This window comes from Leptodactylus fuscus, chromosome 1 (genome assembly GCF_031893055.1).
Source record: "Leptodactylus fuscus isolate aLepFus1 chromosome 1, aLepFus1.hap2, whole genome shotgun sequence".
In the NCBI taxonomy this organism is placed as follows: Eukaryota; Metazoa; Chordata; class Amphibia; order Anura; family Leptodactylidae; genus Leptodactylus; species Leptodactylus fuscus.
Genome location: NC_134265.1, coordinates 113,167,357 through 113,188,948, shown reverse-complemented (window position 1 = coordinate 113,188,948; position 21,592 = coordinate 113,167,357). Strand labels below are relative to the sequence as shown.

At 45.1% G+C, this 21,592-nt stretch overlaps 1 protein-coding gene across 1 annotated transcript in view; it reads left to right on the top strand.

Moving 5' to 3' along the window:
* TMEM233 (transmembrane protein 233) overlaps nucleotides 1–20,194 on the top strand; it is a 36,414-nt gene extending 16,220 nt beyond the window's left edge. The window contains exon 3 of the mRNA XM_075276524.1: nucleotides 19,287–20,194. Within this exon, the coding sequence (XP_075132625.1) occupies nucleotides 19,287–19,298 (12 nt within the window). The 3' untranslated portion in view covers nucleotides 19,299–20,194. The remainder of the gene's footprint in view (nucleotides 1–19,286) is intronic.
* The last annotated feature ends 1,398 nt before the right edge of the window (nucleotides 20,195–21,592 follow it).

Genomic DNA, 21,592 nt, shown 5'->3' with positions numbered 1-21,592 from the left:
GTGTGCTGATAACAAGCTGAATGGTTCCTCTTCTTTTGATTCGACAGAAAGCGGTGTGCGTGATTTCCATAAATAATTTCAGATTTCAGATCACTGCTTTATTTATTGCTTTATTTATTGCAGATTTTGCTGCGTTGTTTTGATCCACAGGTAGGAATGGTTTGAGCAGAAGGGACTAGTACAAGTGGTTCCTAGATAGTTCCCATTCCTTCTATAGCCACTACTAGGTTTTGCCAAAAAAAAAAAAACACAGCAAAATCTGCATCAACTAAAAAAGCAGTGTATCTGCCTTAGCCTTAAAGGGGTTGGCCACTTTCAGACCAATATTGACAAACAAATGTGCAATAAAAAGATATACAATTTTCCAATATACTTTCTGTAACAATTCCTCACGGTTTTCTAGATCTCTGCTTGCTGTCATTCATTCTGTTACTTCTAATTAATAAAACTCTGACCATGGTCATGTGATGAGTACACAGGTGCCGCTCGTTATAATCACAGCACAATAATCAGACATCTGCCTGGTAATCAGCTGTACACCTGTGTGCTCATCACATGACCATGGACCGTAAATCACATGACCATGGACCGTATATCACATGACCATGGACCGTAAATCACATGACCATGGACCGTATATCACATGACCATGGACCGTAAATCACATGACCATGGACCGTATATCACATGACCATGGACCGTAAATCACATGACCATGGTCAGAGTTTTATCCACTAGAAGTAGGCATTTACCCTTTCGGGTACTGTGGTCAGATGTGACTATAGCATCCCAGAGGTTCGTTTAGTCCAGGGCCCCACGTGGCATAAAAAAGCAGTGTTTTAGAGTCTCTGCAAAGTGTATGGAATTCTAGTGAAGCCCATCCGCACACTGCAGAAAAATCTGCGTTGCTGACACGTTGCGATTTCCAAAACTGTTGCATTTTTGGAAATCACAGCATGTCATTTATGCTATGGAAACACTGCTGTTTTCCCTATAGTTCTAATGGAAGCCGAAGGTCCGCATTAGAAACCTCTGTGGACTTTCTGTGAAAAGTGCTGCAGGAATAACCTTAGCCTTAATTTCATTTTCTTTTTGTGGTACCAAACAGTGAGAGCTGTGCAGTTTCAATGGCAGTCAGGAGTCTCCTGGTAAGTCTGAAGCTTGCCAGTGCAATGCTCCTATAAGACCTGCTTTAGAAATAAACATATTATTAGAGATGAGCGAACACTAAAATGTTCGAGGTTCGAAATTCGATTCGAACAGCCGCTCACTGTTCGTGTGTTCGAACGGGTTTCGAACCCCATTATAGTCTATGGGGAACATATACTCGTTAAGGGGGAAACCCAAATCCGTGTCTGGAGGGTCACCAAGTCCACTATGACACCCCAGGAAATGATGCCAACACCTCTGGAATGACACTGGGACAGCAGGGGAAGCATGTCTGGGGGCATCTAACACACCAAAGACCCTCTATTACCCCAACATCACAGCCTAACAACTACACACTTTACACACTCAATACCACCTCTCTGACAGTAGGAAAACACCTTGAAGCATGTGTATTTGGCACTTGGAGTGAGGAGAGCTTGTCACCAGCAGTGAATTTGGCCCTTGTAGTAAGTTGAGGTTGGCACCAACATTTGTTTTGAAAATCAGGGTGGATTGAGCCTCTAACCAGCAGAGTTTGGACCAATTCATGATGGAGGGAGCCTCTAAAAACCCCAGTTTGGACCAATTCATGGTGGAGGGAGCCTCTAAACAGCCCAGTTTGGGCAAATTCATGGTGGAGGGAGCCTCTAAACAGCCCAGTTTGGGCAAATTCATGGTGGAGGGAGCCTCTAAAAACCCCAGTTTGGACCAATTCATGGTGGAGGGAGCCTCTAAAAACCCCAGTTTGGACCAATTCATGGTGGAGGGAGCCTCTAACCAGCAGAGTTGTGGGAAATCAGGGTGGAGGGAGCCTCTAACCAGCAGAGTTGTGGGAAAGCAGGGTGGAGGGAGCCTCTAACCAGCAGAGTTGTGGGAAATCAGGGTGGAGGGAGCCTCTAACCAGCAGAGTTGGGGGAAATCATGGTGGAGGGAGCCTCTAACCAGCAGAGTTGGGGGAAATCAGGGTGGAGGGAGCCTCTAACCAGCAGAGTTGGTGGAAATCAGGGTGGAGGGAGCCTCTAACCAGCAGAGTTGGGGGAAATCAGGGTGGAGGGAGCCTAGTATTAGCAGAATTGTGCAACGCTTATGGTGGATGAGTATGAGGATGCGGAGGAATTGGAGAGGTTGAGCACAGACATAGAGTTTCATGTTGGGGTGCTTTACACAGGTGGGCACAAAAATGAAGGCTCTATCCAGTGGTGGTTCATTTTTATCAAAGTGAGACGGTCGGCACTCTCAGCTGACAGACGGGTGCGCTTGTCAGTGATGATGCCACCGGCTGCACTGAACACCCTCTCAGGACGCTGGCGGCAGGACAGGACAGCACCTCCAAGGCATATAGGGCAAGTTCAAGCCACAGGTCCAACTTCGACACCCAATACGTGTAGGGCGCAGAGGGGTCGGAGAGGACAGGGCTGTGGTCGGAAAGGTATTCCCGCAACATGCGCCTATACTTCTCACGCCTGGTGACACTAGGACCCTCCGTGGCAGCACTTTGGCGAGGGGGTGCCATCAAGGTGTCCCAGACCTTAGACAGTGTGCCCCTCGTTTGTGTGGACCGGTGAGAACTTGGTCGCCTGCTGGAGGAACTGCCCTCCCTGCCGCCAACGTCACATGCTGGAAACATCTCCATCATATTCTGCACCAATTGCTTGTGGCAAGCATTGATGCGATTGGCCCTCCTCTCTACCGGAATAAAAGAGGAGATGTTGTTTTTATACCGGGGGTCAAGGATAGCAAAGATCCAGTACTGGTTGTCCTCCATGATTTTGACAATATGCTTGTCGGTTGTAAAGCACCCCAACATGAACTCAGCCATGTCTGCCACAGTGTTAGTTGGATTTGGGGTGTATATATGGGGTATACGGGAATACACTGTCAGTGTATTCCATTCAGGATCCTGGGAAAGCTGGGTTGCGGCGATTGAGCTCGTCAGTGCCACGTTACACTGACAAGCTTCTCCCTGGAATTTAGCTCTTACAAGAGCTGTTGGTTGTCTTCTCCTTCCTATCCTAGCCTGTCCCTGCCTACCCAGAATCTAAGCCCTAGCTAAATGGACGGAAACCTCCGTCCCCGGTGAATTGCAAGCTCAGAATGACGCGAACCTGGGCGGCGCTGTTCTTTTAAATTAGAGGTCACATGTTTTCGGCAGCCAATGGGTTTTTCCTACTTTTTTCAACGTCACCAGTGTCGTAGTTCCTGCGCTGTTATTGGAGCAAAAAAGGCTCCAGGGAAGGTGGGAGGGGAATCGAGTAATGGCGCACTTTACCACGCGGTATTCGATTCGAACATGCCGAACAGCCTAATATCCAATCGAACATGAGTTCGATAGAACACTGTTCGCTCATCTCTACATATTATATATTGCCACGTCCATAGATGCCCAACTTGTTGAAATACAAAAATTCCTATCCATACAAATTTCTTTGTGAATGTGGCCAAAGCAACTCTTGGGTGGAATCCACAAGATTCTGCAGCCTTGTTCTCATTTACTTTATTAAGTTTAGCTTCAACCATATCATCTGCATTTAGGCAAACCAGTACATTAAGTGATATATTAACAGTACTGACACCACCTATGTACGCTCTGCTCCCTCTTTTAGTAGTAGCTCAACCCTCTTCTTGTACACAGATACCAACTCACCGTCACAATTATTTAGGGTTCCCACGTGCTCTGGCCTTGCTTCTTTTTTTTTTTCAAATTTTTACATTAAAATATTCTGGGGATTTTTTTTTGCTTTCTTTTACTACTTCTCTATTTAGTGTTTTAGCTAATTTAATTTCCTATTTTAAAGATTCAGAAGGGATCTTTTTTATTCTAAAAAAGTTCAAGTTGTCCCCTAAGAATAATATATTTTTTAAGACTAAGTTCACACCCATGCCTGGATTCCCTCCGGGGATTCCGTTCCATGTTCCGCTTGAAAAATGCAGTTTCTCTCTGCATTTTTTCATACGAAAACCTGGCGGACCCCATTATAGTCTGTGGCTATTATAGTTCTGCGGGTAATTGCTTTTTTAAGCAGTTTGGGTTTCAGTTTTTCAGATCCCAAAGAAATGAAACCAGGAGCAGATGTGAACCCAACTAGTAGGATCTTCCACCAATTGGCCCATAAATTTAATAAGGAAATTTCATTCTTTGGCAGTTGAAGCAAATCATGATCCAATCAATATCTAAAAGTCTATGGGGTCCGTGTGCTTTCACTGCACAACGCTTGCCAATGCATTTGGTAGTCCATTCAAGGGAGTCCCCATGCGGAGTCCCCGAACGGATTACCATACGCAGATGTGAACCAGGCCTAAGTACTTAAAATTTCTCATTATCACAAATGAATCCTATCTTCTCAGTGATGTTGGAGAGTCTATAGCAGTGATGGTGAACCTTTTATAGACAGAGTGGCTAAACTGCAACCCAAAACCCACTAAATTATTGCAAAGTGCCAACACATCAATTTAACCTTAACACTGTGCCAGTCTACAAGTGTGGACAATTATAGACCCGCAAAATACAGTTGTGTGAATGGGGCTTTACAGAGCTTTCAATTATATAAACAATTTTGTGCTGCATTTGGTATATTTTTGAACAATTAATGTTCACTCTTTACATCACACAGATGTGTTTTATAGTGACCATGCAATGTTATTATGACCTATAATAATATCACGTCTGCTATATAACCGATACTGTGAGATATAAATAGTGAAGGGCCCCCCTCAGTACAATATGCCCTACAGTAGCCTCCACACAGTATGATCTGCTCCATAGTGGCCCCCACACAGTACAATTTGCTCCACAGTGGCCCCCGCACAGTACAATTTGCTCCACAGTGGACTCCACACAGTATGATCTGTGCCAGATGGGTGCCCACAGAGAGGGCTCTGAGTGCCACCTCTAGCACGTGTGCCATAGGTTTGCCATCACGGGTCTATAGATTACACCAAAAATGATTTGATCTCCCATGTAATTCTACTCACAATGTATAAACCTCCTTACAAATGTCGATTTAACACTGGAGGACGATACAACAAATGCAAAATAAGGACAAATATACCAAGCCCACATTTTTTACAGTAATATACTATATCTTGTGTGCCAGTTCATTTCCTTACCACTATAGCTGATGTACACAGAAGATGACATAATGACTGTTAATGTGCTCAGTAAAAAAGTTATGAGTCTTAAAATAGATGTTCCACTTGTAGATTAAGGCTCATTGGATTACACCGCATGTTTAAAGAGGAACAGGATCAGGAATAAGAATAATATACAAAACAGCATAAGATCAAGCTTTGCTTTTTACATTTAATGTAAAGCAAACAGAACAACTTAAGAACCTGCTTCTTAGAACTTCGCTGCTGACTTAGAACTTGTTATTATTTTATGAGAGTTCAATGTAAAGGCCAGATTATCCAAGACAAGATCAGTTACTTGCTGTCACTCTCCAATATGGGAATTAGGTTACAGTTAAGGACCACTGTGAAGTGTCTTGACTTCTGAAAAGGACGAATACTTCTTTACATCCATGTTTAAGTTTCCAGTTAAGTACCAAGTTTACATAGCAGGGTGACTATTGCAGGTTGAGAGGTAGCAGCCACCCCTTGGGCCTTGCTAGTTACTAACATGTTCATGTTATATCTTATGCATACATATGTGTTTTATATAGAATCAAGAGTACATGTTATGGGTACTTTAATGTATAACACTTACTGCATACAAGAAAAAGTTTACATTATTTTCCATCCCATCAGGAGCCTGAAGAGAGGAAATGCTATCACCATGTGATGAAGGCAATCACAACTGTCCTTTTCCTTTCTCCATTTATAGAAGACTGGCTTCTGTAAATGGAGATTGTACATGCGTGATTGAGATTGTACAATGACATTGGGAAAACTACAGGAAATATAAGAAAAGTCAATTCACGTAACAGATCCATATGGGTTACAATGTAGTACCCAAATACCTGAATAATTCCAAATGTGAAGCAAATTATTTGCCACTAAATATATTGGTCCACATCTAACATATTCTTTACCTCTCCCGGTCAAATTAAAAGAAATATATTATCCTTGACAACCCTTTTAATGTCCCCCACAGGATATTGGCCCCCATCACTGTCCCCCCATAATATAATGGCCCCATCACCGGTCTCCATACAGTATGAAGGGAAAAACATCCTACTATATGAGAGAAAATAGCCAAGGGGTTACTGTATGGGGGAAAATAGCCAAGGGGCCACTGTATGGGGAGGGATAGTGAAGGGGACTAGAGATGAGCAAACAGTGTTCTATCGAACACATGTTCGATCGGATATCAGGGTGTTCGCCATGTTCGAATCGAATCGAACACCGCGTGGTAAAGTGCGCCAAAATTCGATTCCCCTCCCACCTTCCCTGGCGCCTTTTTTGCACCAATAACAGCGCAGGGGAGGTGGGACAGGAACTACGACACCGGGGGCATTGAAAAAAATTGGAAAAAGTCATTGGCTGCCGAAATCAGGTGACCTCCATTTTAGACGAATAGTGGATTTCAAATCCGGGTCATATGAGAATGTGAACTTTGTGACTATGAGACAGGGATAGCTGTACAGGCAGGGATAGCTAGGGATAACCTTTATTTAGGGGGGAATGTTATTAAAAATAACTTTTTGGGGCTCTATCGGGTGTGTAATTGTGATTTTTGTGAGATAAACTTTTTCCCATAGGGATGCATTGGCCAGCGCTGATTGGCCGAATTCCGTACTCTGGCCAATCAGTGCTGGCCAATGCATTCTATTGGCGTGATGAAGCAGTGCTGAATGTGTGTGTTTAGCTCACCTACACCGGTGGAGTAGTTGAGCTAAGCACACAGATTCAGCTCTGCTTCAATCAGCGCTGGCCAATGCATTCTATTAGCTTGATGAAGCAGAGTGTGCACAAGGGTTCAAGCGCACCCTCGGCTCTGATGTAGCAGAGCCGAGGCTGCACAAGGGTTCAAGCGCACCCTCGGCTCTACTACATCAGAGCCGAGGGTGCGCTTGAACCCTTGTGCAGCCTCGGCTCTGCTACATCAGAGCCGAGGGTGCGCTTGAACCCTTGTGCAGCCTCGGCTCTGCTACATCAGAGCCGAGGGTGCGCTTGAACCCTTTTGCACACTCTGCTTCATCAAGCTAATAGAATGCATTGGCCAGCGCTGATTGGCCAATGCATTCTATTAGCCCGATGAAGTAGAGCTGAATGTGTGTGCTAAGCACACACATTCAGCACTGCTTCATCACACCAATACAATGCATTAGCCAGTGCTGATTGGCCAGAGTACGGAATTCGGCCAATCAGCGCTGGCTCTGCTGGAGGAGGCGGAGTCTAAGGTCGGACCTGAATGGAGACTGGTGTGGAGCGATCTTAGACTCCGCCTCCTCCAGCAGAGCCAGCGCTGATTGGTCGAGTTCCGTACTCTGTCCAATCAGCGCTGGCCAATGCATTCTATTAGCCCGATGAAGTAGAGCTGAATGTGTGTGCTTAGCACACACATTCAGCTCTACTTCATCGGGCTAATAGAATGCATTGGCCAATCAGCGCTGGCCAATGCATTCTATTAGCGTGAACTGAGTTTGCACAGGGGTTCTAGTGCACCCTCGGCTCTGCTACATCAGATTGCTACATCTGATGTAGCAGTGCCGAGTGTGCATCAGATGTGTAGTTGAGCAGAACTGGCTCAGCACTGCTAAGTCTCTGCATTCGCATAGGAATGCATTGGCCAGCCTTCGGCCAATCAGTGCTGGCTCTGCCGGAGGAGGCGGAGTCTAAGGTCGGACCTGAATGGAGACTGGTGTGAAGCGATCTTAGACTCCGCCTCCTCCAGCAGAGCCAGCGCTGATTGGTCGAGTTCCGTACTCTGGCCAATCAGCACTGGCCAATGCATTTCTATGGGGAAAAGTTAGCTTGCGAAAATCGCAAACTGACAGGGATTTCCATGAAATAAAGTGACTTTTATGCCCCCAGACATGCTTCCCCTGCTGTCCCAGTATCATTCCAGGGTGTTGGTATCATTTCCTGGGGTGTCATAGTGGACTTGGTGACCCTCCAGACACGAATTTGGGTTTCCCCCTTAACGAGTTTATGTTCCCCATAGACTATAATGGGGTTCGAAACCCATTCGAACACTCGAACAGTGAGCGGCTGTTCGAATCGAATTTTGAACCTCGAACATTTTAGTGTTCGCTCATCTCTAAAGGGGACACTGTATGGGCTATAGTGGCCTCTTCACAGGTCCCCCCTATAGCAGTATTGGGTTATTACTTACCTGTCTGCTCCCTGGTCCCACTCCTTTTTGCTTCGAGTGCAATGTTGTGATGTCATGTGCGGCCGAAGAAGGAAGAAGCAAGAAACGCTGGAGAGCAGACAGGTAAGTACTGCTGCTTAGCTTGTAGACTACAGGCTTAATGTGGCCTTTGGACTATAAGTCTGGGAGTGGTAGAGCAGGAAGCCTGTGGCTTCCTTCAATACCAGTAGCAGAACTAGGTTAGCAGTTCTGTGATCCAGTATTAAAAACTGGATTGACAGAACTGGGGAGAACCTGGCTGTATTCACTTAACTCTCCACGCTCCTGCTTGCAGCCTCCCCTCTTCTCTCTTCAACCTTCAATGGGCCCTGTGCACCACACATCAGGTGGAAATGACCTAATGTTCGGTGCACAGGGCCATCTGAAGGCTGAAGAGGGAAGAGGAGAGGCTGTAACCAGGAGCAGAGAGAGATAAGTGAATAGGGACCATTACCGCATTCCCACTGCCTATTAAAAGGGCAGTGGGGGTCCAGTAGGGCCAGTGTATAGCCACCAAATAGAAAAACACAGGATTCCAAATGTAAATAAATAAAAAGCATGTTTATGCAAATCAAAGACTAAAACACATGTAATGATACATATACAGTACAGACCAAAATTTTGGACACACCTTCTCATTCAAAGATTTTTCTGTATTTTCATGACTCTGAAAATTGTAGATTCACACTGAAGGCATCAAAACTATGAATTAACACATGTGGAATTATATACTTAACAAAAAAGTGTGAAACAACTGAAAATATGTCTTATATTCTAGGTTCTTCAAAGTAGCCACCTTTTGCTTTGATTCCCGCTTTGCACACTCTTGGCATTATCTTGATGAGCTTCAAGAGGTAGTCACCGGAAATGGTTTTCACTTCACAGGTGTGCCCTGTCAGGTTTAATAAGTGGGATTTCTTGCCTTATAAATGGGGTTGGGAGCATCAGTTGTGTTGTGCAGAAGTCAGGTGGATACACAGCTGATAGTCCTACTGAATAGACTGTTAGAATTTGTATTATGGCAAGAAAAAAAGCAGCTAAGTAAAAGAAAGCGAGTGGCCATCATAACTTTAAGAAATGAAAGTCAGTCAGTCCGAAAAATTAGGAAAACTTTGAAAGTGTCCCCAAGTGCAGTTGCAAAAACCATCAAGCGCTACAAAGAAACTGGCTCACATGAGGACCGCCCCAGGAAAGGAAGACCAAGAGTCACCTCTGCTGCGGAGGATAAGTTCATCCAAGTCACCGGCCTCAGAAACTGCAGTTTAACAGCAGCTCAGATTAGAGACCAGGTCAATACCACACAGAGTTCTAGCAGCAGACACATCTCTACAACAACTGTTAAGAGGAGACTTTGTGCAGCAGGCCTTCATGGTAAAATAGCTGCTAGAAAACCACTGCTAAGGACAGGCAACAAGCAGAAGAGACTTGTTTGGGCTAAAGAACACAAGGAATGTACATCAGACCTGTGGAAATCTGTGCTTTGGTCATATGGGTCCAAATTTGAGATCTTTGGTTTCAACCACTGTGTCTTTGTGTGACGCAGAAAAGGTGAACGGATGGACTCTACATGCCTGGTTCCCACCATGGAGGAGGAGGTGTGATGTGTGGGAGTGCTTCAAGACTGTTGGAAGACCATATCAAGTGACTACCTCTTGAAGCTCATCAAGAGAATGCCAAGAGTGCGCAAAGCAGGAATCAAAGCAAATGGTGGCTACTTTGAAGAACCGAGAATATAAGACATATTTTCAGTTGTTTCACAATTTTTGTTAAGTATATAATTCCACATGTGTTAATTCATAGTTTTGATGCCTTCAGTGTGAATTTACAATTTTCATATTCATGTAAATACAGAAAAATCTTTGAATGAGAAGGTGTGTCCAAACTTTTGGTCTGTACTGTACATATTAGCTATACAAGACTCAAGGCCCCAAATCACTGTACATAATAAACATACACCATCCCCAATGTACTCATCCACCCAAAAATTATATAAGTAACATAGAGATCAGGTATACAATAAAGCCCAAATAATCATGGCAATGTGCCATAAAAATAAAATATAAATACAGACCGGTGAGGTTTGGAGCCAACCCCTGCTTTGCTAGAACAAGGCCAGCAGATGACAGCCGCTATTGTACTGCTGGAATCCTACCTAATTCAGAATCCCAGTATTATACACACAGGCTCCATATGCATCTCTGCTGGTTTCTGAGGGAGGGGTTATCCATCAATACTAGAGATGAGCGAGTACTGTTTGGATCAGCCGATCCGAACAGCACGCACCATAGAAATGAATGGATGCACCTGGTACTTCCGCTTTGACGCCGGCCGCTTAACCCCCCGCGTGCCGGCTACGTCCATTCATTTCTATGCGAGCGTGCTGTTCGGATCAGCTGATCCGAACAGTACTTGCTCATCTCTAATCAATACCTATCCATTGTAGATGCTATTAATAAACACATTTGTTTCTCTAATATTGCTTACCCATTAAATACATGAATAAATTGGCATTGGCTAAAAATGCCCCATTAAATCACAACATATTAAAGATATACAGTCCTATGAAAAAGTTTGGGCACCCCTATTAATCTTAATCATTTTTAGTTCTAAATATTTTGGTGTTTATAACAGCCATTTCAGTTTGATATATCTAATAACTGATGGACACAGTAATATTTCAGGATTGAAATGAGGTTTATTGTACTAACAGAAAATGTGCAATATGCATTAAACCAAAATTTGACCGTTGCAAAAGTATGGGCACCTCAACAGAAAAGTGACATTAATAGTTAGTAGATCCTCCTTTTGCAAAGATAACAGCCTCTAGTCGCTTCTTGTAGCTTTTAATCAGTTCCTGGATCCTGGATAAAGGTATTTTGGACAAACAATTCAAGTTCAGTTAAGTTAGATGGTCGCCGAGCATGGACAGCCCGCTTCAAATCATCCCACAGATGTTCAATGATATTCAGGTCTGGGGACTGGGATGGCCATTCCAGAACATTGTAATTGTTCCTCTGCATGAATGCCTGAGTCGATTTGGAGCGGTGTTTTGGATCATTGTCTTGCTGAAATATCCATCCCCGACGTAACTTCAACTTCGTCACTGATTCTTGAACATTATTCTCAAGAATCTGCTGATACTGAGTGGAATCCATGCGACTCTCAACTTTAACAAGATTCCCGATGCCGGCATTGGCCACACAGCCCCAAAGCATGATGGAACCTCCACCAAATTTTACAGTGGGTAGCATGTGTTTTTCTTGGAATGCTGTTTCTTTTTGGACGCCATGCATAACGCCTTTTTTTATAACCAAACAACTCAATTTTTGTTTCCAAAATGAAGCTGCCTTGTCCAAATGTGCTTTTTCATACGTCAGGCAACTCTATTTGTGGCGTACGTGCAGAAACGGCTTCTTTCTCATCACTCTCCCATACAGCTTCTATTTGTGCAAAGTGCACTGTATAGTTGACCGATGCACAGTGACACCATCTGCAGCAAGATGATGCTGCAGCTCTTTGGAGGTGGTATGTGGATTGTCCTTGACTGTTCTCACCATTCTTCTTCTCTGCCTTTCTGATATTTTTCTTGGCCTGCCACTTCTGGGCTTAACAAGAACTGTCCCTGTGGTCTTCCATTTCCTTACTATGTTCCTCACAGTGGAAACTGACAGGTTAAATCTCTGAGACAACTTTTTGTATCCTTCCCCTGAACAACTATGTTGAACAATCTTTGTTTTCAGATCATTTGAGAGTTGTTTTGAGTAGCCCATGATGCCACTCTTCAGAGGAGATTCAAATAGGAGATCAACTTGCAATTGGCCACCTTAAATACCTTTTCTTATGATTGGATACATCTGGCTATGAAGTTCAAAGCTCAGTGAGGTTACAAAACCAATTTTGTGCTTCAGTAAGTCAGTAAAAAGTAGTTAGGGGAATTCAAATCAATAAAATGATAAGGGTGCCCATACTTTTGCACCGGTCAAATTTTGGTTTAATGCATATTGCACATTTTCTGTTAGTACAATAAACCTCATTTCAATCCTGAAATATTACTGTGTCCATCAGTTATTAGATATATCAAACTGAAATGGCTGTTGCAAACACCAAAATATTTAGAACAAAAAATGATTAAGATTAATAGGGGTGCCCAAACTTTTTCATAGGACTGTACTGTATAGCACATAAAGTATGTATAGCATGTTAGGCCATGGCTACTTCATCTTTTACAGTCTCTGGGTACACAGTGAGATATGACAGAAATGTAAATCAAACATGACCTTTAAGCCGACACAGGAACATTGCGTGTATACATGTTCGGACCCTATTATGACCTTTGTTCCTTATTCAAAGTGTATGCAATGACTGTATCTTCTTACCATACTATTAAACCCTTTCCAACTGCAGGCGTTATTTGACTCCCCTCCTTCCAAACGCCATAACGTTTATATTTTTACGTTGACAGAGACATATGAGGGCTTAATGTTTGTGGGATAAATTTTACTTCATAATAGTACCATTCAGTAATCTATGATATGTACTGGAAAGCTGGAAAAAAATTCAGAATGGGGTGGAATTGGAGAAAAACTGCGTTTCTGCAACATTCCTACAGGCTTTGTTTTTGGTGTTCACGGTGCAGCCTAAATGACGTCAGATATATTCTATTGATCAACACAATTCTGAAGATACTAAAATTATGTAACTTTGTTTACATAAAAAAAAAAAAAAAAAAAAAAAAAAAACAACAACTTGGAATTACCATATTCTGGCACCCATAACTTTTTTAGATCTCTGTGTAGACAGACGCAAGGTGTGTTTTCAGAGACAGGGATACCGAAAGATTATGAAGATAATCTGTTTTCCCTTAGCCCAAACAGCGGCACAACATGGGGTTTTCCTGCCCCTGTGTACTGTTTAGGACAGGTGGAATAAGTTTACTTAACTAACAAACAACCTCCCCCTCCCCTATATTAGGTCAGAGAGACCTCTCCCCCCCGTGTTAGTCACAAGAATAATTCATCTTCCTTACAGACAGTAAATCTGCATAAAAGGGAGGGAGACTTGTGCCGCTGTTTGGGCTAAGGGAAAACAGATTATCTTCATAATCTTTCGTTCCCCCTACGCCAAACAGCGGCACAACATGGGGATCTAGCAAGAAATATCCCACTAGGGAGGGAAACTCTGAGAGGCTGAAGCCAAAATGGTACGGCCAAAGGCCACTGCATTGGAGGTGCGCCAGTCAAGCCTATAATGCTTAGCAAACGTCAGGTGCGAGCTCCAGGAAGCTGCACTACATATTTGGTCCACCGAGAGGGACTGCCTTTCTGCGCAGGAGGCAGATACGGCCCTGGTAGTGTGGGCCCGCAGACACTCTGGAACGGGCAGGTCTTGGGTCTGTAAGGACTCAATAATGGCTTCCTTTATCCACTTTGACAGGGTGACTTTGGAGGCCTTGTTACCCTTATTGTGACCAAATACGTTTATGAGTAAATTCTCTGATTTACGAAAGGGGCTTGTCCGCTCCAAGTATATACGCAAGGCCCTCACCAGGTCTAAGCTATGCAACTTCTCCTCCTGTTCTGAAGTAGGGGAAGGAAAGAAGGAGGGTAGAGATATCACCTGGTTGATGTTCTCAGGAGTGGGAACCTTGGGTAGGAACCCACGGACAAACCGCAGTTGCACCCTGTCGGAAAAAAATTGAATATAAGGCTCAGAAGCTGATAGAGCCTGTAACTCTCCAACCCTTTTGGCGGATGTTATAGCCAATAAAAATGTTACCTTAAGTGTGAGGTATCTTAAGTCTACCTCAGACAAGGGTTCAAAGGGTGGTTCACACAGTCCTTGAAGCACCGAAGCTAAGTCCCACTGCGAGACTGGCGGTTGCACTGGAGGGCGGAGCCTAGAGGCCCCTTTCAAAAACTGTTTGACCAGAGGATTTTGAGACAACCGAGCCCCTAAGTGAGCAGACAGTGCCGAAACATGCACCTTTAGGGTGGCCGGAGTTAATCCTTTGTCCAGGCCACCTTGCAGAAATTCCAGGATTGTTTCAACAGCCGACTTGTCGGCCTGATTCTCTGTGCACCATTCCTGATAGATCCGTGCAATTCTCTGGTAGCTGCGGTTAGTAGAGTCTGCTCTTGAACTGGCCAGTGTCCTCAGGACGGCCTGGGATAATCCTCTGTCTCCACAAACGGTGCGGTTAACCTCCAGGCAGTGAGGTTGAACCTGTCCAGGTCCTGGCAGAGCTGACCATTCAGAGTTACCAGGTTGTGGACTCGTGGAAGCCTCCAGTAGGTCCCTCGACTCATTGACATGAGGTGGGTAAACCATGCCCTTTTTGGCCAGAATGGCATGATCACTATTGCCGATGTCTGGTCCTGCCTGAGCTTCGCCAATACCTTCGGAATCATTGGAATTGGAGGAAAAACGTAAACTAGTTTGAACCTCCATGGTATTGACAGGGCATCTATTGCCAAGGGATTGTCCTCCCGGTAGAGGGAACAAAATATCTCTACCTTGGCATTGTATTGGGTGGCCATCAGGTCCACCTCGGGGAGACCCCATCTCCGTGTAAGATGCTGAAATACGCCTGGATCCAGCGACCATTCGCCTCTCGTCGCTATGCCTCTGCTCAGCTGATCCTCTAGGACGTTGAGTTGTCCTCTGATGTGTACCGCCGACAATTGGGATATGTTGTCTTCTGCCCAGGTGAAAATGCGGTCTGTCACCTCCATGAGTGAGGGGGATCTGGTTCCCCCTTGTTTGTTGACATAATGAACCGCTGTCAGGTTGTCTGATCTTACTCTCACCGCTGCTCCCTTTAGATAAGGGGAAAAGGCCAAGAGGGCGCGGTATATTGCCATCAGCTCGCGCCAGTTGGAGGAGCGGGTCTTCTCCAGTTGGCTCCAGGTACCTTGGGCTAGAGTCTCCCCCAGATGCGCTCCCCAGCCCGAGAGGGAGGCATCTGTGGTCAACAGCGTCCAGGAAGTCTGGGCCGTGGACCTCCCGTCTTTGAGCTGGGACCACCATCTTAGTGATCGACGGGCCCTGATGGTTAACTGGATAGGCTTTTGCAGCCCTCTGGGACTGTGGTTCCATTCTCTCAGGATCTCGGTTTGAAGAGGGCGCATATGCCATAATGCCCAGGGAACTGCCTCGATGGTCGCGGACATTAGCCCCAGGACCTTCATTGCTGTCCTTATCGTAACCTTCCGGGTGCGGGAAAGGTGTAGTACCGCCAGACCAATCTTCTCCTTGCGCGGAGAGGGCAGGGAGATCATCATACTGAGAGAATCCAGACTGAAACCCAGGAATTGCACTCGGGTGGAAGGAACCAGAACTGACTTCTGCCAGTTCACCAGCCAGCCCAGCTCGGTTAGGAAAGCCACGGTGATACTCAACTGTGTGGCGAGAGTCTCCTTTGACTGGGCTTTCAGGAGCCAGTCGTCCAGATAAGGGACAATGAATATCCCTTGGAGACGCAGGGCGGCTACGACCGGGGCCACCACCTTGGTGAAGGTGTGGGGGGCCGATGATATACCGAATGGGAGAGCTTTGAACTGGAAATGACAGAGTTTCCCGCCTAGGCAGATGGCAATCCTTAGGTACCTTCTGTGTGGGGCAAATATAGGTACATGGAGATAAGCGTCCCTTAGATCTAGGGTGACGAAAAAATCTCCTGGCTGCAGAAAGGGAAGGACCGACTTGATGGTCTCCATGCGGAACCGGACTCTGCAGATATACCGATTTAGGTATCTGAAATCTATAATCATGCGCCAACCTCCGGACGCTTTTGGGACTAGAAACACTGGGGAGTAGACTCCCAGCCCCCGTTCTTCCATAGGTACCGGTTCCAATGCAGCCTTGTCCACATACTCTTGTATGGACTCCTCCAGATGAAGTTGTTTGGTGCCCTGAAGAGGGCGGGTCCTGACGTACTTGTCTGGAGGTGGAGAAGCGAAGCTGATCTTGTAGCCGCTGTGTATAATGTCGAGGACCCATGGGTCCCTGATATGTCGGGACCACTCTGAGGTGAAAGCGGAAAGGCGACCCCCTACTATCGCGGGAGCGCGGTGGGGAGGGCCGAGATAGTCATATGCCTCTTTTCGCCTCCTGGGAGGCGCCCCGACCTCCTCCTCTAGGTTGACCTCCTGAGCACCTTTGAAAGCGACCTCTCGATGTTCCCCTTGAAGGGCGGTAGGTCCGAAAGGAGCGCTGGCCCCTTTCGCCAGACTGGGGGAGGCACTTGCCCTTGGAGTCTGCCAACCCCTCCATTATTCTGTCCAGCTCTCTTCCAAACAATCTTCCGGCCTCAAAGGGGAGACTGCAGAGGGTAAATTTAGAGGCGTTGTCCGCCCGCCATGGTTTGAGCCATAAAGGCCGTCTCGCGGCCGTAGATAAGGCCATGGCTCTGGAGGCCAATTTAGACTGATAGAAGACGGCCTCGGCAAGATAATCCACCATAAGATTGATGTCCGCTATGGACTCCAGCAGCTCGTCCCTGTGGGTTCCTGCATCTGTTTCCCTTTGCAGGTTAGCCAAATCGGACTGGAGCTTGGTCACCACTTCTCCTGCCGCGATGCTCACGGAGGCCTGCGCCGAAGAGGCGGCATAGATTCTCCTCAGGGATCCCTCCGTCCTCCGGTCCATGGGGTCCTGGAGATTAGACCCGTCTTCCGCAGGGAGAACCGTACGTTTAGACAGCTTGGCGACCGCCATGTCTACCTTAGGTCTTCAGCAATGGGAAATAGGCCTCTAAATCTCCTGGAGGCATTGAATGCCCTCTCAGGCTTCCTTCATTCAGCCTCCATCCTCTTTATCACCTCCGGAGACGCCTTGAAGGATCTAAGAGATCCGGAAGGGCCCTCGCCCGATTCGGCATCTGGGTCCTTGGCCCTGACCACTTTCAGGAGCTTGGGAATCTTCTCCAGTGGGAAAGAGGCTTTTATCGGTTCTTCCGGGTCCTCTCCAGAGGATACCTGATCCACTATCTGCAAGCCCTCCAAGGACGGAAGGGACAGCTGCGGAGATTCCAGTCGTGGTCTCTTGCCTAACTGGGAAATGGAGGTCTCCAGTTTCTTCATAGACTCTCCGACAAACTCCTTCACCCATCCTATGACATCACGCAGTGAGGTCTCCTCTGAGGGGGAGCCTCTGCACCCACGGCAGCACTGATAGGCGTACCCATCGGGCAGCGGAATACTGCATTTTAAACATGCCAGGTGCCGGCGCTTCGCCGTGGACTTTCTCGGCGGGATATCCCGGGTTGAGGAGGAAGAAGACATCTAGCAAGGCAAGAGACAAAGAGTTAAAACCTGTGCTGGAAACTCACCCTCCCTCCCCCACCCCCCTGCCTGCCCCAGACCTTAAAGTAGTAGGGAACTGACTCCAAGTATCCTACACAAAGATATGGCGTGTTCCAGCTTTGAGTGCAAGCAGTCAAGCACTCAGCAGCAGGACAAAGGGGCTTTTAAAGGCAGGAGGGAAGGAGGAGGGACAGGGGGGGAAGGGGCGGACACAACTTACAGGTCCCACCCCCCCCCTCAAAGAGTGCAGAAACTGCCCCAAAAACCCCTAAACAGGGGGAAGATAGGGGCCTCTCTAGAAGGAGGGGGGAGACTCCCCCTCCTAAAGACATAATAGAGCCGAACACGCCGGCTCTACTTAACCAAAGGCCAGGCCGCGGCGCGAGGAACCTCTGCGCATGCGCGGCGGCCCGGCCGAGTACGCCGCTTAATCCGCCCGCCGGGAACTCCCCCTAGAGATCGGAAGTTCCGCCGGCCGGAAGGTCCTAGGCGCCGAGCTGCGGCGCTGCCGCAGCCGGCACCCGACGGAAGCCCGCGGCAAGCCAAGGATGGAAACCGAGGTCCCCACCTGCCGGAAACAAGAACCAGCAAAAAAGGTATTTACACAGGGGAGGGAGAGAGCTCTCTCCCCCCCCCCCCCGTCCACCTGTCTCTGTCCACAGGACAGAAAAAAACACGGGGGGGGGAGAGGTCTCTCTGACCTAATATAGGGGAGGGGGAGGTTGTTAGTTAAGTAAACTTATTCCACCTGTCCTAAACAGTACACAGGGGCAGGAAAACCCCATGTTGTGCCGCTGTTTGGCGTAGGGGGAACTAATGTGTACGTCTTTTACTTTTATATGTGTTTTGGGAAAGGGGGGATTTAATTTATTTTACTTTTATTTTTTACTTTTTTTTACTAATAAATTGCATCGCAATGCATTGTAGAATACCAGCAGTTCTATTGCAGGTTGCATAGAACTATATGTCAGACAAGCCTGGGAGTCTTTAACAAAATGATGGCGCCCATGTAGACACCAATTGTGTGTATTTGTGCTGCAGCACATCTCTATTCAAGTGACCTGATTAGAAAATTTATTTTGCCTACATAATGATGACAAATCCCAACAATTTCTAGCATTACATGATGCCCATTCAGATGAATAGTCACACATCTAAGGCCCGGTTCACATCAGCGTTTGGGTTTCCGTTTGGGGAGTCTGCTTGGAAACACCCCCCCCCCCAATGGAAACCTATATGCATTATCCACTTTTTAATGCGTATAGGTTTCCGTTCGGGGGTCCCCAAGTGGACTCCCCGAATGAAAACCCGAACGCTGATGTGAACTGGGCCTTATTGTAAGTGATGCGGAATATGTTGGCTCTATATAAATAAAATGTATTTATTATTATTATTATTATTATTATTATTATTATTATTTATTATTATATGAATGGAGTTTGTCTTGAGTGTAGGACCCCCTCTATGAGATTATAAGAGGAGAGAAACAATTTAAGTATTAAATGGGAGTATAATTTATTTCTTCCTTCCTTTTTATTCAGCATGCAATTTGAAGGCGAGACAAGAGCATGAAGATCATCTTTTCACTAGACATCAAACAGGTTCTCCACAATTGCAAGAGGGAAGAGGAAAGTCTTTGCACGTAAAGGTCTACAACTCCAAGCCAACCATGCAGGATGTAAATTATCTATCAATGTGTGTGTTTGCATATATACTGTATATGTGGTTCCAGCCACCAAAAACTATTTTTTTACACGACCCATCCATATGATAATCTCCTTAACTCAATAAATACTTGTCATATTTATTGTTGAACATTCTGGTCTAGCCAATAGGATTGAGAACACTCTGTTGATAAGAGAATTTAGGATTACGTTACATAAACATACCTTCTTATTTCCTTCATGGGTAATATGACACATACACCCCAGCCAATAATGTTAATAGTTTCCTGGACAATAAAATAATTACATGTGCTGATCTTACAAGCTTCCTCTAAAATAAAATGTTCTGTATTCGCATCCCTTGATGTTTGCTGCATTGTAAAACAAAAACTAGAAGAAAGCATCAAGGGCAGCCAAATATCTGTCATATTGTTGTATACATGACAATACTGCAAACTGCATTCTGAACCCGAGAGACAGACTTCAAATTTCTGAAGAGCAACAAACTGCACTGCAATATCTATTGAAGATATATCTAAAATGAGTCATATTTTCTATTTGTGTAGGTACTAATATATATATATATATATATATATATATATATATATATATATATGTTTAAAAATAAAGGCAAGTTAAAGTAATAAATTGGAGATGCCACAAGTGCAATGTTCCATGTATCCATGTATTTCTTTTGATATCTTTTGCTGTATTTATATTGTAACTGTTGGTTTGTAGATTTTCTTAACTTTGTACTTGAGAGAATTAAATGTTTATTCTATAAATATGCCTGTGATCTGTACATTATATATACAATATATAGGAATTTTGTGTAAGCTAAGTGAAAGCATTGAGTTTCAGTGATTGGGCCCTCAACATTGTATGGCATAGCAAAGCCCACCTACACCACAATATAATGCCCCACACTGTTCCCACACAGTATAATATGCTCCCCTGAGCTGCAGTCATTTTCTATTTCGGTCTTGACAGCCCTTTTAGGATGAGGCCCCACACTATGAGAACACAGCGTTTTTCCCAATACAGAAACATTTTGGAAAATAATTACTTACATTTGCAAAAATGTTTAACTTTTAATTATCTACAAATTTAAAAATAGTTACAGTCCTATGAAAAAGTTTGGGCACCCCTATTAATCTTAATCATTTTTAGTTCTAAATATTTTGGTGTTTATAACAGCCATTTCAGTTTGATATATCTAATAACTGATGGACACAGTAATATTTCAGGATTGAAATGAGGTTTATTGTACTAACAGAAAATGTGCAATATGCATTAAACCAAAATTTGACCGGTGCAAAAGTATGGGCACCTCAACAGAAAAGTGACATTAATATTTAGTAGATCCTCCTTTTGCAAAGATAACAGCCTCTAGTCGCTTCCTGTAGCTTTTAATCAGTTCCTGGATCCTGGATAAAGGTATTTTGGACAAACAATTCAAGTTCAGTTAAGTTAGATGGTCGCCGAGCATGGACAGCCCGCTTCAAATCATCCCACAGATGTTCAATGATATTCAGGTCTGGGGACTGGGATGGCCATTCCAGAACATTGTAATTGTTCCTCTGCATGAATGCCTGAGGATTTGGAGTGGTGTTTTGGATCATTGTCTTGCTGAAATATCCATCCCCGGCGTAACTTCAACTTCGTCACTGATTCTTGAACATTATTCTCAAGAATCTGCTGATACTTAGTGGAATCCATGCGACTCTCAACTTTATCAAGATTCCCGATGCCGGCATTGGCCACACAGCCCCAAAGCATGATGGAACCTCCACCAAATTTTACAGTGGGTAGCATGTGTTTTTCTTGGAATGCTGTTTCTTTTTGGACGCCATGCATAATGCCTTTTTTTATAACCAAACAACTCAATCTTTGTTTCCAAAATGAAGTTGGCTTCTCCAAATGTGCTTTTGCATACCTCAGGCAACTCTATTTGTGACTTACGTGCAGAAACGGCTTCTTTCTCATCACTCTCCCATACAGCTTCTCCTTGTGCAAAGTGCGCTGTATAGTTGACCGATGCACAGTGACACCATCTGCAGCAAGATGATGCTGCAGCTCTTTGGAGGTGGTCTGTGGATTGTCCTTGACTGTTCTCACCATTCTTCTTCTCTGCCTTTCTGATATTTTTCTTGGCCTGCCACTTCTGGGCTTAACAAGAACTG